The sequence below is a fragment of the Nannobrachium achirus genome, assembly GCF_963921795.1.
Source record: "Nannobrachium achirus genome assembly, chromosome: 9".
Classification (NCBI taxonomy): Eukaryota; Metazoa; Chordata; class Actinopteri; order Myctophiformes; family Myctophidae; genus Nannobrachium; species Nannobrachium achirus.
Window position 1 is genome coordinate 9,949,836 of NC_137818.1, and position 19,330 is coordinate 9,969,165.

The window sequence follows — 19,330 nt, forward strand, 5'->3', positions numbered from 1 at the left end:
CATCGGAAATTCTTCTCTGTGTCTTTTTGGAGCGATCTGAAAGGGTTAATATGCTCTGACAGTCATTTTCTGGTGCTGGGTGTGATACTCCTAATATCCAGCAGGCCACGCCGTTGACTCACATTCTGGATGGATGGCTGGCCAGGAGGAGCCTCATCCTCTCCCCAGTGTTGAAACTCAGCAAGAAGCTCAAACAAGATGGCTGGTCTTTGTCTCTGTTCGTGGATCGCGGTTTCAATCACGTTCGGGCGCCGCTTCTCTATCGCTCCTTTCCCTGCTTCGCCGCACGTAAACGAATGGAATTGATCTCCCCTCCGCCTCGCCAAAGTAAGATCGCCGACCTCTGCAGGATGAATATGTACGCTGTGTCGAGCACTCCAGTACGTGTTGTTATCATGTGGGCTTTGTTTTTTTAAAACATGTTTGTAAATAAATGGCTTATTTCTTCGGCGCTACCTCTGTTCAGAGGGTTCTGCCGCGGCTTGCAACGTGTTAATGCCCTCTTTCCTAGTACAAGCATGTCAATCAGAGGTAGCGGAAAATTGTGACGTGACACTTATGAGCGTTCACTGTTTTTGACACTTTATGTATATTATATTCTTCTTTTTATCCACCTGTTTCCGCGAGAATTTACTGTAGCATTATCTGCGGGACACTTCCGGTTAACAGCAGACATACAAGCTGACGTCGCGTCGCAGATGCAACCATTGTGAGTTGGTGGATCACACTCGGCTGCGGCGCCGGAAGCTTCCGCACACCTTCTGCGCAATGCACGATGGGATGGAAAGTCGTGGATTGTCCCTTGCTCTTTTTTACTGTATACAACAGTACTTTTTCTTTTTCATACATCTCTGTAACTTTGTAAACCTTTTACCTTTGTAAGCCTCTGGGCGACTGAGTTTCCTCCTTGGGATAATAAAGGTAGTATCTACAGTATCTATCTATCTATAAACGTGATCCGACGCGTTGTGAGGTTGTAGATCTGCTATTTTCACTATCTTTTTGGTTGTTATATTAGTTTTTATTCACATAATACAGAATGCCTTCATGCAGTATTTAACAGATGTATCATGAAGAAAAAATAAGGAAAAAGGGGGGGGGGGGGGATACAAGGTTTTCATCCGATATCCCAAACTGTTACTTTTCAAGAAACTGGAGGGGGGTAAAAAAGAATGTGTGTTCCTATGTATCCAGTCAGTGTAGAGTTGTTATTTAGAACAGCAGCTCCTGCAGTGCAGCTGCAGCTTAATCACATTAACAGAGGCTGCGTTGGGTTTAGGTGTGTCGATGTGCATTGACAGTGCTGTTGTTTACTGTCTGTGCTGCTTGCACATTGCACACACCCATGGCTCTGTCTGCCTGGGAACCCCTTCGATTCATTTGTAACTCAAATATTTGCTTCTGGGGGTCCCTGGAACAACATACAACATATTTTGAGATGAGGGTCTTTGGCCAAATACATGTAATTTTGGGGGTCCTTGACATGAAAAAGTTTGAGAACCACTGATTTAGAAGAAGGATTTAATCTGCTATTCAAAGGAGCTTTATTGACATGAGACAAAACATGCCAAAGCAAGTAAGTGTCAAAATTTAACAAAAACAGTTTAAGAAAATGGGTAACGTGTATACAGTTGGTACAGTATTGTGTTTTCACATTGCATCATTATAGGCCTATACATACATGGTATATACAGGGTATGATGTTTTTTTTAATCAATTTGTGTTTTTGTACACATCCTTGTCCCACTCTTTCCCCCCTCTACACTAAATCTCTTCGCTGAAAATAGCAGATCTGCTATTTTCAGCACACGTTGCCCCCATAACACAGGATGGTTCAGTTATTTTCTGTTAGGTGGTCAAAAAAGGTTGAGGACCCCTGCTCTAACAGGAAGGGACAGAGCAAGCTGTCCTTCCTGAGCCAGGCTATGACGGGTCCTTCCTCATGGAAACATGGCATCACGGTGGTACGTCCCCCCGCGTCCCATAGGATCAAAGAGAAGCCATCGCTTTTCCTGCTTCTGTTGTGATTATGTCTCTGTGTCCGGTAAGCAGGTATGTGCACACATAGACATCACCTTTTAGCCGTCTGTAAAAAGTGTCCTCTCCAGACCATGAATGCAGTTTTCACTATGGTGAAAGAAATGCAAATGCCCCACTTTCCATGATACCTGAAGGCAGCATTCAAGAGAATTGCCTTGTCCAAACTCGAACTTGATTGCAGCATCTTATGTTGAAAGAATTGTCCTCTCTGTGCAGAAATCCATGCCGTTACACCACATTTCCAGTATTGACTTGATTATGCTTAGTTCAGTGTGGTATCAAGCACTGAAAATAGCCGACCTCCAAGCTCACAAAGCGTGGCATTTGCAACGCGTTGTGAGCTTTGTGAGATATTTTCACCAAAGGGCCCTTTTTAGAAATTTCAGCCCCTGCCACTCCAACATTCTCTGCACGTCCCTGCCGGTATGTTTGTGTTTTTAACAGTTTTTTATCCTCTCCCGTGGTACAACACAATGCTACTGGCTGGGCTAGTCCTTTCTGTGCCAATATAGCCATCAAGCTCCGCAAAACAAGCCTCCCTATGCGTGCTGGCGTGGTGTTCTTGGCCTGCAACTATCCGTCGTCGTCTTGATTATTCTCTACTTTTTATTTTAAGCAAACATGTTACACTCAAATCTGTAACAAAACATTTTGAGATGTCGGTCGGCATCCAAACACATCACCTTGACAAATGTTTGAGCACCACTGATAAAGCAACTTTTTATTTAGATTTTATTTAGATTTTATATTTTTTTCCCTTTTTTTCAGAAAACTGATAAACTGAGTTCATTTTAGGTCAACGTCACTGTTCTCAAAGTGTGGTGTGGGGACCCCAAGGGAGTTCCAGGGGGTCCCCTGCAGCTCTCTTTCTCTCTCTCTCTCTCTCTCTCTCTCTCTCTCTCTCTCTCTCTCTCTCTCTCTCTCTCTCTCTCTGTGTCACTCCCTCCCTCTCTTCGGGGGGGTCTTGTTAATTAAAAGATGTCAGACGCGTGCCACTCGTGCACGGTGAAGGCACCACGCAGACAGACAGCGGGTCAGCTGACGGGTTGCTATGACAAGGCAAAGTTTGAGCTGAACGGTGGGGATGGAGAAAGGCGGGTTTAAAGGGATATTCCACTTTCAAAAAACCTTTTGTCATTTTTTCGTTTTGTGAACACCCTGAACAGTTTTTAATTTGCTTCAATACAGTATTTAGAAGGTTTAAAGTTAAATTTTCAAATGAAACGTTTCCATTATTTAACTCTTTTACTGCTACGGACGTTCCCGTTCGCCCCATTTTTGACGGCGGCGCGATGCCAATACGGCTCGTTCTTTTTATCTCGTCTGATGACTGTAAAGCTGATGGGGGGTCGCGCCACCGTGTACAGTACAAACATCTCCCGAGCGATTCTGTGCTCTGATTGGATGGCAACGAGCGGCCCAATTCACATTAATTCTTGCATAAGGCTGCCCTCTGCTGCCAGTATGGCCAAAGTACACATTTGACCGTCCATTATAAATGTAATTTGTTTAGAAAGAACCAATAGATAATTTTCTATAACATCGCAAAGGAAAGCTGCTTTTTGCTGGCACCAGACCCAATAAATAAACAATAACATCTGGCAGTAAAACTGTTTAAAAAAGATATAAATTCAGGTATATATACTGGAGTGGAGTACCTGGTCCAACCTTTGCTAATGAGCTGACGGATGGAGCGGGAGTGAATACCAGCGAACATGAAGGGAGAAGCTGTTAACTGTGTGTCTGCTCTGTGGATCTCATTAGCCAACGTAGCTTTATTCACCAGGCTAATGAATAGACATCATGGGTTGGAAACCTTGTATGTCCAAAACCCTTCCTTTTCTATTATTATTGTTAGTTTTATTTTATTTTTACATTTTTAAATGGTGAACATATCCAGTCTACGAGCTAACAACGTGAGCCTTTTGAAGCCTTGTGAGCTTGTAGATATCAATATTTTCAATTCAAAGGTGCTTTATTGACATGAGACAACATGCCAAAGCAAGTGTCAAAATATAATAAAAACAGTTTAAGAAAATAGGGAACGTGTATACAGTTGGAGGGCGCCCCCAGAGCTAGTGTCGAAGGGTCCTTGAGCAAGACTCTGAACCCCTAGTTGTTCCCGGTGAGCAGGTTGCTGCCTTGCATATTTTCCTCTGCCATCGGTGTATGAATGTGTGTATGAATGGGTGAATGTAATGCACGATCTATGTAAAGCGCCTTGGATAAAGGCACTACATAAATGCACTATTTACCATTTAACCCTGCAAGACCCGAATTAATTTCTACTGGCCCAAAAAAAAAATCAGATGCTGTTGTAGGAGTCCTAATCACAGGAAAATGTAATGTTAAAAAATGTATAATGTTTTTGTAAGGTTTTATAGCCATAAATCATAAATCATGCTCTAATTTGCGTTTCGGGGATATTTTTTCACAATAATAACATATGCACATGTTCTAGACATTCTAATGATCACGAAAAAATATATTACAGGCATTTTACTTATGTTTTAGTGAGGAATAGCTTCAGTTAAAAAGTGAGATGTTGTTCGTCCAGAGTAGACGCTGGAATTTCAACTTCTCTGGGAGGTGTGAATGTCAGCCCCTGTGGGGGGTATTTATATGCAAATATTGTGGCCAATGGCATTGTAATACTAAACAATAGGATTTAATGGTGATGTTAATGTGAAAAAAGAACAGGAAAACTAACTATAACATTTTTTTTAAAATGATTTAAAAAATGTTGCCAAAAAGCAACGCTGGGCCTTGCAGGGTTAACTGGTATAGATATGGACTACATCTCGGCACAAACGTCTCAAAGTTCGTTGTACGCCCAGGGTCCCATTGGCCAAGCTTCACAGGACGCGCTGTGATTGGCTAGCGGGGACACTTGATGAAATTAAATTGCATAAATAGCAGCGCTCGCTTCACACAAAATGGAGATACAAGGTTTGGTTGTTCACCGCACTCCGCCCCCTGGTTAATGAATAGACACGTTAAGCCATTTAGACCCACTTTCACCACAATTTTATGTTTTAACTAAGGCTGGGATGCGATTAAAATTTTTAATCTAATTAATTACAGGCTCTGTGATTAATTAATCGCATTTTAATCGCAGATCGATATTTGACCTGAGAAGCATTTTTTCCAAGTAAAACACATTTTGTTGTACGAGTGAATCAACAAGTGAGTTTTTTAAATCTAAATTTCATATCCACTGGGCCAAGCAAATCGCTCTGATCGGCTACTTCTCCCTTTGTGTTTGTTGTCTCTTCTTGGTTGGTGCATCGCTATGATCGGTATGCCCGAAACTGAAGGTTCTGTGGTGCAAAAACTAAGTGCGATTAAAATTTGTTAATTTTTTTAATCGCGTTAATTTTCTGTAATTAATTAATCGCAATTAATCAGTTAAAGTCCCAGCCCTAGTTTTAACTATTAAAAAATAGCAGATATACAAGCTCACAGCGTGGCACCGAGTGCCGCGCTGCAAGCTTGTAGTTCTGCTATTTTTGAAAAATGTTGACAATTTGTGCCAGTCTTTGATTATATTGACCCGAACTGTCTTCTAATTTATTTCTTTTTTTTTTCTTTTGAAGAAAATCAACAGTGGTTTTCAAACTTTTCATGCCAAGGACCCCCAAAATGATAGGCATTTGGCTGCGGAGTGCGGACCCCCATCTCAAAATATCTTGTTCCAGGGAACCCCAGTAGCAAAGATCTACGGTGCCGCGCTATGAGCTTGTATATCTGCTATTTTTCCCGGTCTTAATTGGTTAACACGGTGTCGTCTAGCTCTTTCATCACGGCGAGCGGAGCGTCGGCGGTGCGTGTGACAGTCCTCCTCTCTCTCTCTCTCTCTCTCTCTCTCTCTCTCTCTCTCTCTCTCTCTCTCTCTCTCTCTCTCTCTCTCTCTCTCTCTCTCTCTCTAAATGACATTCTGTCCATAAAAGGGAGAGAGAGAGAGAGAGAGAGAGAGAGAGAGAGAGAGAGAGAGAGAGAGAGAGAGAGAGAGAGAGAGAGACGCTCGTTCATCTGCTGCCGCCTGCACAGCCTGTGGTGAATGAGGGCCTCGCCAAATGCCACGTATAATTAACAACTTAACGGTTACACCACCATATCGTGTTAGACCTTGTTGTTTATTCACACATTTTCATGTCAAGCACTCCCTCTCCCACCCCAAAAAAATTACCCTAACCCTAACCCTGTTTGACCGCAGTTGACCCTCATCTGAAAATAAAAATGTATGAATTAATGAGTGTATATTATATATGAATGAATGAATGAATGAAAATATGAAAGAATGAATGAATGAATGAATTGATTAATTAATATTTTATTTTCGTCTCTGTGACAATTTCTTGACCCATCCCACCTGGGATTATCAGACACATTAAATAAATCGGTAAACAAATACAAAGATTCCTGTGCAAACTCAGCCAACAGCCCATAATATACCCAGTTTTTGGGCAGAACACATACAATACATATTCATAGTCATATGGGCCAGTGCACATAGAGTATATAAAGTTTTAAAAAATTACCGTAAGTTCATCTATCTATAGGTCACCCTTCTCCTCCTATCCCATGCTTCAGAGAGAAATTCAGAAAAAAAAAGTATTTTTTAAATGGAATATTCTATATGGGGTAAAATATACCCGGCGTTGGTTTTTGGTGTAATAAAAAAATAGCGTTAGTATTCTAGGGTTAAGAGTTTAAAATGAAAGTCCAAACTTTTTTTCCCCCCGTCGCTAATTACGATGGAACTGCGTCAGTTCTCTTCTGCAGTGCATTTGATCATTATCTTACGCGTTTGCGTATGTGTGTGCACGTGTGCGCGCACCCTGCTATCAGAAAGCACTCCACTGTACAGTACAGTACCAGTGTACAGTCATAAAAGCACATTAGCGCTAATGGTGAGGTAGAGCTCAGGAAATTGGAGGTTGTAATGGTGTCATGATGGAATGGCTTTTTTACCCATCAATTTACGAGTTACTTTGGACGAACCGACGCAACCGAGCGAGGCCAGCTTCAAAAAGTCACGCTCCGTTTGTTGAGAGCAAACAGTTAATAAAACTAGTTGATTAACAAAATATATAAATTATTGATAGATACTTGAATATATTGTAATTGGTAGGCCTACCTTTTTCAATATGTTTTCTTTTTAATATGTACTTTTGAAGTACTTTTGTATGCATACTCAGGTAAACATTTTACTGGGCAACTTTCACTACGTAGTTTAGTAATATTGACCAGGATGTATCTATATTCTGACTGGTGTACTGGGGTTACTGATGCAACTGATGCATCTGTTGTTAAGCAGCCCTTCAGTAATCCATGCCTTTGCATGGCAGGACACCCTTTTGTGCTCACTGCTCATAATATGAGCCAATTGTGATGCTTTTATGCATGTGCGGGATGCACAGGAAACAATAACAAAGCCTCGTGGCTTGGACGTGTGCAATCGGACGTGCGTATGTGCAGACCTGCGCATTAATCGCTATATACGCGTTGTGATTTCCAGTTGTGCTTTCGAGGCCAGACTTGACTGGCAGGAATGGCACGGAACAGTGCATACTATAACCATAGAGTTATAGGCTATACGAGTGACGACGCGCCATAAGCCTATAAATGGAGATACAAGGTTTGGTTGTTCACCGCACTCCGCCCCCTGGTTAATGAATAGACATGTTAAGCCATTTAGACCCACTTTCACCACTATTTTATGTGTTAACTATAAAAAAAATAGCAGATATACAAGCTCACAGCGTGGCACAGAGTGCCGCGCTGCGAGCTTGTAGTTCTGCTATTTTTGAAAAATTGTGACAATTTGTGCCAGTCTTTGATTATATTGACCCGAACTGTCTTCTAATTTTTTTTAATTTTTTTCTTTTGAAGAACTCATGTTTCAATCAACAGTGGTTTTCAAACTTTTTCATGTCAAGGACCCCCAAAATGATAGGTATTTGGCTGCGGAGTGCGGACCCCCATCTCAAAATATGTTGTTCCAGGGAACCCCAGTAGCAAAGATTTTTTTCAATAATAGCAGATCTACAAGCTTGTATATCTGCTATTTTTCCCGGTCTTAATTGCGCATCCCCCAGATTCACAATCCCAAGTAGGCTACCCTATTCATATGGATAGGCTACTTTAACACCTACTGTAGGTTTCCAGCGGTGACTGTATGTGCATTGTGCGTGCATCCTCATATAGGCTACATGGCTCCATTACTGCGGTAGCTACTGTTTGACATTCATTCAAAGCAAACCTTTAGTTTCTCTACTGCAGCGCAGTATTTTCTATTTGCTCCATGCACACACGTAGGCGCACGCACACATCTAAAGGCGCGTGTGCACGTGACGTCAATAAATGACCGTCCCCCCAGAAAAGAAAACACCAAAGCACCACTAGTGATTACTAGGGATGGGTATTGTTCACCTTTGAATCGATACGATACCTTTTTCGATACCTGGGAATCGTTACGATACCTTTTTCGATACCATTTTCGATACTTTTTATTTATTATTATTATAATTATTATTTGCCTTTTTCTATGGGCTATTTTACACACCAAAATAGGTTATTAAGCCAGTTATTCAGCCATTTTCATGTCAAGAGCGGAGAGTATAGACGTTGGATAATCATCATAATAATAAACATTATAGGCTATTGTCAGCTATTTTCCACAGTAACAAGTGTAGCCTACTAAAGCAGTCATTAAACTCTCAGTAGCCCAACTGTTACAGATGCGACCGGTCAGGGGTGCGTTCAAGAGTATCGAAACGAGGTATCGTTCGTTTTTACCTGAACTGATACCCGATAGTATCGACGTCATGCTATCGATACCATTAAAAGTATCGCAGACGATACCCATCCCTAGTGATTACTAGTCACTGAATCGAACGTCAATTTCGATTCATTTTCGGTTGGAATGGTAAATGGTTGGTGACGGCCTTACTACTTTGACGTCAGTGTTTTGGGGACTCACCTCCTCCAGTTTGTAGGTGATCATGGTGAAGGCCCTGAACACGCTGTCCGTGGAGCCCGTGATGGTGATGATCCTCTCTGGACAGGAGCCCTCCGAGATGTTGACCCGTGCACTGCTCTGTGTGTGGACAGAGGTCAAAGGTCAAGGGAGGTCGTCAGAGGTCAAGGGTCACTCAGGGCTCATCCAGACAGTCAGAGGCAGATGCATTGACCCCCATCCACTGCCATGTTAATGCTTTTAAAAATATATATTTTATATAAATATTGGTCCATAATACGGTTTTATACAGGTTTTAGCCTAAACAACCACTCAGATATTGAAATGTCATGTTCTGTCTGTCTCTAATTCCAAGCCGTTTCAGATGCAATACCAAATTGCCCTTTGTTGGCAACGGGGCGCTGTCTTTGGGCTAAAATTGGAACGACACAGAAAAGATACCATGGCACCATGCTAATCTTCTCTGTATCGTTCCAATTTTAGCACCACTTTAACTCATGGTTCCACCAAAATTGAGATTTTGGAATTTTATGGTGTGGCCCCTTTAAGGGAATAGCCCGGAAGAGGCGTTGACCGAAGACACATTATGCCTTTGCGGGATCACAATAGCTCAAGGGTTGAATACAGGTTCATATGGTTCAGCACTGCTGTACTCTCACCCAATGGGACAGACCTAAACGCTGGAAAGTTCAAAGGTTAAGGGAGTAATGCTGCTATGGGCACGTGCGTTGCACGTCTTACGGGCCAGATATGTGGCCGCTGCTCTCAGCGAGCGGGTTGGGTTACTAGAGGGGGGGTGTGGTGACGTCACCGTAGAGATCAGGGGTGGGCAACTTTGATGATGGCGAGGGCCACTATATTTCCACCTTCACTCCAGAGGGCCACATTGCATATTGCTACGTTCTACTTTGTCACTTTCTAGTTATTATCTCATACAAAAGAAGCAAAAAATAGCAGATCTACAAGCTCAAAACGCATCGCGCTGCGATGCGTTTTGAGCTTGTAGATCGGCTATTTTTGCTTCTTTTGAATTGGAATCCTGAATTATTTGTTGTTATTTTTGTATTGGAATCATGAAATGTAACATTTTGATTTAATTTCAAACACATTTAGTTATATACTCATGTTAAGTTTATGAACCTAAATACAAATACCTACATTGGACATTAAAGAAATACATTTTAATACTACTATACTAGTCATTAAGCTAATATAGACAGAATTAAAGCAGGTCATGTTTGGAATTGTAACAGCTGAAATCAATAATATATCAGTATTCCAGTATTAACCAGCGGGCCGCATTAAGTGAAGGTGGGGGCCGCATGTGGCCCCCGGGCCGCCAGTTGCCCATGTATGGTATAGATGAAAGAGAATACAGGATGACAAGCCAAATGGGAAAGGGGAAATGGGTCAGACGGAACATTATGGAGCACAGCGTATATCGTCGCTGTCGGCCGCAGAAACCTCGTATCTCCAAGTTTCAAATTTGTACGTTGTTTTCGTAAACGAAAGCCACGCTTCGCCACAGAACAGCGTCACACGAAAGAAGTGAAAACAGCAGATCCACAAGCTTGTGCGCTTGTAGATCGGCTGTTATCACTAGTTTAAATAGTTTTCAAAATGACGAACACAAAACGAACGGTTTTGGACATACAAGGTCTCCGCCCGACAACGACGACGATATGGCGGAATGATCATTGTCCTTGTGCAATAAATCTCCAACTCTCTCTCTCTCTCTCTCTCTCTCTCTCTCTCTCTCTCTCTCTCTCTCTCTCTCTCGTGCGTCTCGTCTGCCCTTGTACTGTACTCTCCACAAACCCCCCTCTGAGGTTGGATTCATTTGAGTGGAGGTGGGACAAACAGACAGACAGACAGACAGACAGACAGACAGACAGAGACAGGCCTCTGGCCTCGGGGAGGATTGCTCTAGTAGTCAGTCATACTGAGTCATGCTCCCATCGTGGCTGGGAGTATACACACACACACACGTGCACACACACACACACACACACACACACACACACACACACACACACACACACACGCACACGCACACGCACACGCACACACAGAGGAGGGAGGGAGGCATGCGATTCAAAGAAGGAAATGTGGGGGCAAGTGTTTGTGTTCTTAATCCAGGTTGATCTACAGTAATAATAATAGATAGCTATTTCCTCCTGTGAGGGAAATTCAGTATTTTCAGCCCAGCTGATTCGCTGCCCACAAGGAGCATGTGAGCAATTAGGGGTTAAGAGTCTTGCTCAGGGACACACAACGACATTGCTACCCTGGCCTGGAATGGAACCAGGGACAACCAGGGGCTCTGGTTCCCCAGGAGGGCTCCCTGACCATTCAGCTATGGAATGGAACCAGGGACAACCAGGGGCTCTGGTTCCCCAGGCGGGCTCCCTGACCATTCAGCTATGGAATGGAACCAGGGACAACCAGGGGCTCTGGTTCCCCAGGAGGGCTCCCTAACCTTTCAGCTATATGCTGCCCCTCAGTAAGCAAGGTAAACACGAGGTAATAGTAATGTAGGATCATAGGTACTGTAAACCAAGAACCCATCATCAGTCTAAACACTATACTATCAAAATGTATTGCACAGCTTGTTTGTATGCTTGATTCTGATTGGTCAATCTCTGAAATCAGCGGTCTGATTTTTTATTATTTTATTTATTAGATCCCCATTAGCTTACTGTACAGTCACAGCAGCTACTCTTCCTTGGGTCTTAACAAAAACATCTGATATTTCTGGATAACAGACCACTCTGCTTGATAACAGACCACCTAATCAAAGGCTCAGAACCTAATCAAAGGCTGTATCCAACATGTCAGCCATGTAAACAAACACACAGCGACATTTAGAACTAAACGTTGCTCTCAAGAATGTTTTTGAAAACATTCGAAGGGAGAAATAGACAATGCAGTAACCAACTATGGATTCTATTTGATCAACACTTCCTTGTTTGCGTCGAGGCGACGTTACGCTCTGCGGACAGGCAGTGCAACACTTTCACTACTCTAAGCAAGGAAATATTTTGTATTTTTTTTTTTACTTGGGTCAATGTATTAATTTATTTAGTAAGTAACCGTCCGCATCGGTGGCATATCAACCTGTCAGTCTCCTATCACTCGATAACGACCGCAGAGCGAGATGTTATCCCTTACATATACTGTAGCCTATATATTTAATCTGTACAATGAAACTATACAAGCTATGGGATGCCATTTCGTCAACTAAAAAGTAGGATGTTTTGCTTAGTATGGAAGCATGCAGGATCTCATGCAAACATGATGGCTGGCTGCTACATGAAAACAGAACATATACTGTACCTCCTCTCGTATTCTCTTCACTGTCTCTCCTTTCTAGAGGAAAAACAGATCAAGGGCAACTTTAAACACAAGTCTGAGAAGAAATACCACACACCATTTCAAACCACGTTAGAGCAAGTGTATTAATAACAAATAATGAAAAATAAAAACAATACAAATAACTGAAAGGTGAAATCATGCCGTCTCAGTAAGATGCAAATACATTTGTACCCTTCTGCCCTAGTGGTTCTCAAAGTGGGGTCCGGGGACCCCTAGGGGTCCTTTATGGTGGTTCCCGGGGGTCCCCAGCAAAATTAGATGAATATAAACATCAAAATCGATTTATCTTTTTTCAACATTTTAATTCCAATAATCTTCTCTTATGGGGGTCCTTTCCCTGGCACAAACTCTTCTCAGGTGGTGGTCTGTGGCCAAGAAATATGTTCATTTGAGGGTCCTTCACATGTCTAAATCTTTTTTTTTTCTCTCTTTTTTTACATTGTGATGTTTAGATTTTTTACAATATGAAGTAATCGCATAAATTCACCATATGCAGATCTAACTCCAATAGCTTACATTCTGAAATAATGTATCACTCTTAGTGATTCATTCCTTGTCAAACGTCATTTCTAATAAGGTGATTATAGAGGCTGATATCAGGCAGTTTAATACTCTGTATGATACAACATGATGCAACATGGAAGGCAGAATGTGCGTCGATCGCAGCAAGAGCTACCAAGACGTCATAAAATCATAATGCTATCAGATGGACCGGTCTCTTCCAGACCAGATCAGATTAGTCATGAATTATTTCATTTATTTGGACTGTGGCTAGATTTCCTTTTCTATGGAGAAGTAATAGTGTTTTAGTAGAGACTGGCTCAGTTTGCCTCTGGTCGCCAGAGTTAAGCTACTACAAGAAAGGCCGAGCAAATATTTGTATGATAGGAGCCTTTTTTAATTGGCATAAAATAGCTGATCTATGCAAGCTTGTAGATTGTGTATTTTGGGCTGAGAGGTTTGGTGTGGATCAATTATTGGGGGTTTAAGTGGTGAAATGTCGTTGATGTTGTTGATCTGAATCCAACATAAAGTATTAATAACCAGTGGTGTAAAGTAACTAAGTACAGTACCGTACTTAAGTATACTTTTGAGGTATTTTGTTTTTTAAACTTTACTGGAGTATTTGCAATTTTCAGTACTTTTACTTCTACTCCACTACATCCCAGAGGCAAATATTGTACTCCACTACAATGATTTGAAAACTCGAGTTACTGGTTACTTTGGAGATTTCGATTATTAAATAAACGTCAACCACTTCAGCCCTATATGCTATACATTTCAGCCTTTTGGAAATAGCTAAACTACAAGCACACAATGTGTTTTCTGTGTGTTCTGCTTATTTTCAAAAAGATGTATCTTTGAAATCGAAGTAAAAGTTCAATATCTGCAACACAATGTTAGAAAAATGATAGAAGTTGGAGGGTCCCTGCTTCATCTCTCTCTCTCTCAACCTGCCCTGAAAAAAGAATAAAACAAACAAAACAAAAAAGTCTACCTAACCCCCGAATCCCTAATCAATTCAATTCATATGCTCACGCATGTAGTGTGTGACCTGCCCCTCCCCTGCGCATAGCGGGTGTCGCTTGTAAAAAATGTGCACGGTCTTGTAGCGTCGAGCTTGTGTGCCCCCATGCCGTGTCACTGATGCTACATGGCAGGGTGTAATTTGAGAACAAACAGGAGTTATTATCCAAGGTCCTTTGTGTATTGAGCCTGCAGTGTGGGGCTGTGTGTGTGTGTGCGTTGATGAGGGCCTGACAGGAGGCCACGCAGACCCTCAGAGATAGGAAATGGGAAGAAAAATACAACTGCCGTGGTGGAGTGGTGTGTTATTAATGTTAAGTAGTGGCCATCGAATGCCTGCCGGTCTAGCTGCCCGGCTTTTTGCATGGTGTACTGTATGCAGTAACTCTGAGGCCCATTTGCCACCAAAAGAACTTTGGTTCTAGTACCGGTTCCATGGCATTGGTCCGAAATCTCATTGTTCCTATATCCCATTAGTCAGAATCTGGTGAATGTTAACAAATGTGAAAAAATACTATGCCTAAACCTAAACCTAACCCAGTAAAACTAGGCCTAAACCTAACCCAAACCCTAACCATTACCTCAGTAAAACTATGCCTAAACCTAACCCTAAAACCTTACCTAACCCTAACTAAATTCGGACTAATGAGATTTCAGACTTATGGGCAGTCCCCCTAGTAGGCAACTAGGGTGCCTAGTACCAAAGTTTATATATTTTTTATTTTAGTTCCATTCTAGATTCTTGGAACCTTTGTGCTTTCGTGGAATTGGCAGATGTTCATGTGGTTCCGGTTCCAAAACAACTATTAGGGTTCTGAACCAATTCATTTTCAATGGAAACACTGAAATATGAGGCGGGGGAAAAAAATAACTGAACCGGTTCAACCCCATGTGGAAAATGGGCATTGTGAGCTTGTAGATCTGCTATTTTCAAAAGATTTTGAAATGCACAAATGAGTACTTTTACTTTTGATGCCGATCATTTTGTGCAAATACATTTTGAATTCCGGACTTCTACTCGCAACAGAGTTGTCCTGTAATGTCTACATTGCAGAATCGATGCTTTTACTAAAGCAAAACGTGTGAATATTTCTTTTTTCCACCACTGGTCATCACAGACAGAGCAAAAGCCCTGGCCTTTAACACATTTAGGCCCAGGATTATTGACTGCTTTAACTGTTGAAAAACAGCAGATATACAAGCTCACAGCGCGGCACCGAGTGCCGCGCTGTGAGCTTGTATATCTGCTATTTTTGAAAAATCAAGATCTTCTTTTGCAAGTCTTTGAATATATGTATTTAAAAGCGAACATTTATAACTCAAATATTTGCTTCTGGGGGTCCCTGGAACAACATATTTTGAGATGAGAGTCTGTGGCCAAATACCTGTAATTTTGGGGGTCCTTGACATGAAAAAGTTTGAGAACCAAGAAGTGGGTCAAAGATCGGGTCAAAGATATTCAAAGACTTGCACACGTTTTCAAGATTTTTCAAAAATAGCAGATCTACAAGCTCGCAGCGCGGCACTCGGTGCCGCGCTGTGAGCTTGTATATCTGCTGTTTTTCAATAGTTAAAGCATAAAATAATGGTTAAAGGGGTTAAAATCTAACGCGACTCGGGCGCGTTTCAGGTATTTGAGAGTTAACACAGACATTAAAAAGCAGCCACGAGGGACCAACAGTAATAGGCCTTCAGAGCTCCTCTTGTCCTCGGGAGGCTGAGCAGTCTCCATGCTCTAATGTTCCCCTGGCTGATGGATCGCTGCTCGCATTAGGGAGGAAGGGAGGGAGCGTCTTAAGAGGGCTGCTTCAAAGCTATTATGTTCTGGGACGGAGATGCGCATTAAGGCCTACTGTGGGACAGAGCGTTGTCTGTGTGTTTACAACATGGACTGTAAGGCTGCACAACAATATTGTGCAGCCAAAACAGTGGGTTTGGAACCAGCTTTAGGCCGTGGACCCATTTTTATGGGCCGTGAGTAAAATAATATCCCCCCCTTTTGCCCCCTTTTAGTTTAAACCAGAAATGATCGATTTAAAAGCAATACCGATATTTTTCAAAAGTGTTTCCTAAATAAATAGTGAAATAAGTAGTGCAAAAATCAATGTACTGTACATTTCCAGATATAAAGGATGCTTTTGTCTGGATCAGAAGATAATGTTGTAAGCAGAGCAGTGAGAAACTGTGTTGCTAAGTTGGTGGAATGTGTTCATTGTCAATAGCAGCTGTAGCCAGGTGCAATGTTGTCACTAAAACCATGTTGTTGGAATGGATATAGACAGTAAGTTGTAACCCCTAGGGGATCCTCAGAGTTACTACAGGGGGCCGCCAAATCTTTGTGATAGGATCATTCTTTTAAATTAACAACTTGAACCCTCGCATCCCTATTCTGTAGAGAACTTTAGCCAAAAATAGCAGATCTACAAGCTCGCGAGGCGTTTCCGGCAAATAGGTTTGGTGTAGAGCTAAAAAAGAGCAGACCAAGTACAGAGTGAAAGGTCAAGTTAACTAAAAACACGAATACAACATAGACAGATGACAGTGCTGTCAAACAAGTGAAGTCTATGAATCTATCTATGAAATTTATGAAAATCTGCATCACACATTTATACAATATGTAGTGGGGGTCCCTGCTTCATCTCTCTCTCTGCTAAGGGGTCCTTGGACTGAAAACATTGAAGACCCCTGCTTTATAGTTGTGCAGTAATTCAGTGTGTGCTAACAAGGACCCCCAGGGATCCTCGGACCCCACTTTGAGAACCAATGCTTTACTGCATATCCCCTCCCATCTCTCTCCGAAACAGAGCATAACATGACAAGAATAAATCATAATAAATGTAAATACACAACAGAAGGCAGATTATAAATTCACACGAAAGGGCATCACTGGTGTAGGAACAATAATGCTCATAAGAGCGCATCCAAACAGCTCACTGATGTGAACATGAATAATATATGTTATTATTACATATAAATATATGATATCAATAATATATTAAGTAGCAGCTCTCACCTTCCCGATGATGCTGCCAACCTCCTGAAATGCCAGGAAATAAAAAACAAACAAACAAACCCAGTTACATAAAATAAACATATTCAGTTCAGCGCATCAATAATTATCAACAAACGCCTTACAATGAAAAGCTGTGTATTCATAATTCATCATGCATATTTCTGAACAAACACAGTCTGTATATCGTGTGTCTTATTGTCGCTGTCGGGCAGAAACCTTGTATCTCTATTTATATTTTGTTCTGTAAATTAATGCCCTGGTCCCTATAATCATATTGCGAGATTTTAATTTATTGTGAAATTGCTAATTCAGTACCACCCTCTATTCGTGATAAAACTGGAGTCACTCCTGACTTGCCTACGTAACACAAATACGAGTCAAATAGGACCATAGCCAGACTGAGTGGCGAGAGTGAGAAAAAGACTAACGTAGCGAATCAGTCGCCCTGTAACTATTTTGTCTAATTCTGAGCTGTTCCTACGGCTCCATACCATAACCTGTGAAATTTGTTCCAAAATCCGATCATTTCCGAGATTCCAAGAGACTGGTGTTTTCAAAACAGCCTGGCAGCTGGCTTGGCTTGCAGTATGATGTGCATGCAGTGCGCTGCGTAGCTCAACTTTTGTTTTGTTTTGTTGCGATGCCGTAATCTGATCCTAAACCAGCCTAAAACATCAATCACAAGTTAAACAGAACTTGATTGCGTTTCTCTCCTCATCAGTGCAGCGCAGTGTACACAGTAGTAGCTTCTCGGATGCACTCCGGTATTACACATAATGACAGACCGAGTTCCAAGGTAATGTGACGACCCAGGCCCAAGTGATTCCGACACAGGCCCGAGTGATTATGATCAAACACGGATCGAATGGCTACTATCCTATATTTTGGGAATCCGGGAGCCTGTGAAGAGCTCTAGTTGGCTTCCCTGGAACTGAGGGAACGGGAGGGGACAGGGGCGTCACACCAAATTCTGGGCCCTGGGTACAAGGATTCACCGCGGGCCCCCCATAAATATTAACTATTGAAAAATAGCAGATATACAAGCTCACAGCGCGGCACCGAGTGGCGCGCTGCGAGCTTGCATATCTGCTATTTTTGAAAAATCTTGAAAATGCGTGCAAGAAACCTATGTCAAGGACCCCCAAGATGATATGTATTTGGCCACGGACCCCCATCTCAAAATATTTAGTTCCAGGCACCCCCCAGAAGCAAAATTTGAGTTAGAAATGTTCGCTTAAAAAATACATATATTCAAAGATTTTCACACATTTTCACAACTTTTCAAAAATAGCAGATCTACAAGCTCGCAGCATGGCACTCGGTGCCGCGCTGTGAGCTTGTATATCTGCTATTTTTCAATAGCTAAAGTATAAAATAATTAAGTTCCCCTCCTCCACCTTGGGCCCTAGTAACTCAGTCCCACTTTCCTACCCCTTGTGACGCCCCTGGGAGAGATGTACAGTATAGTAGTCTTGTAGAAGGTCAGAGAGGTAGTGGGGGGGAGACAGATTATTGAGCGCCTTGTAGGTGGTGAGAAGGGTTTTATAGTGGATTCTTTGTTTGACGGGGGGCCCAGTGTAGGTCATGGTGGAGGACGGATGTGATATGGTCTCCTGCATGTGTACTGGTGATGTGGATCAATAGGAACATATATAGGGTCTTATTGTTGTGAAAAGTATAATGGTTGCGGACATACAAGTTTTCTACTTGACAGCGACATAATAGTCAAAGTATACACTGTAGTGTAGGACAGAGCATAATGTCTATTTTGGGTGGAAACATCATCATCTTTTACTTCTACTGGTTCTCTTCTCCCTAAGTCCCACCCTAACATTTTAGTCTTATTTCTATTTGCTGATGAAAGTCAATATTTTAGTCTTAGTTTTAGTCATCACAGCTTAGTTTTTATTCATTTTTTTGTCAGTGAAAAAGAAGTAAGCAAGAAGATTTAGGTTCAGTTGTAGCTAAGCTGTCGCGCCACAGTGCATCTACACAAGGTTGCCGCGCATTCTTGCCTTTCCTCCTGGCTTCGTGAGCAGCTAGTATAAAAAGGCGTACCTTTCCATGCATGAGCAGCCGTAGCGTGAGCGTCACTCCGAGGCCCCCCGCGTCGGCATAGTCCTGCTCACAGTTCATGGCGGTGGCGTGGGTGGAGTGGGTGGTGGTGTGGGTGGAGGCGGGGCGGTGGTGGTGGCACAGTGGCACCGCAGGGAGACGCATGCATGAACCAGGATCATCCACTAGGGGCACGGTGCTGTCACAGGGGCCAGGATGGGTACAGCTCTCTCTCTCTCTCTCTCTCTCTCTCTCTGTCGCCGGATGGATGCCTTCAGTAGACTCTGCAGGGAAGGGACATAACAGACATAAGAATAGGGCTGTCACGTTCACGATTA

The 19,330-nt window shown here is 42.3% G+C and overlaps 1 protein-coding gene across 1 annotated transcript in view; it reads right to left on the reverse strand.

The window, feature by feature from the left end:
- Positions 1-19,073, reverse strand: part of LOC308291343 (poly(rC)-binding protein 2-like) — a gene marked incomplete at both ends in the record, with an annotated part of 60,355 nt that extends 41,282 nt beyond the window's left edge. The window contains 4 exons of the mRNA XM_080733334.1: positions 9,026-9,142; positions 12,359-12,391; positions 16,938-16,961; positions 18,996-19,073. Coding sequence (XP_080589460.1) covers positions 9,026-9,142; positions 12,359-12,391; positions 16,938-16,961; positions 18,996-19,073 — 252 coding nt within the window. The remainder of the gene's footprint in view (positions 1-9,025; positions 9,143-12,358; positions 12,392-16,937; positions 16,962-18,995) is intronic.
- Between the last annotated feature and the right edge of the window lie 257 nt (positions 19,074-19,330).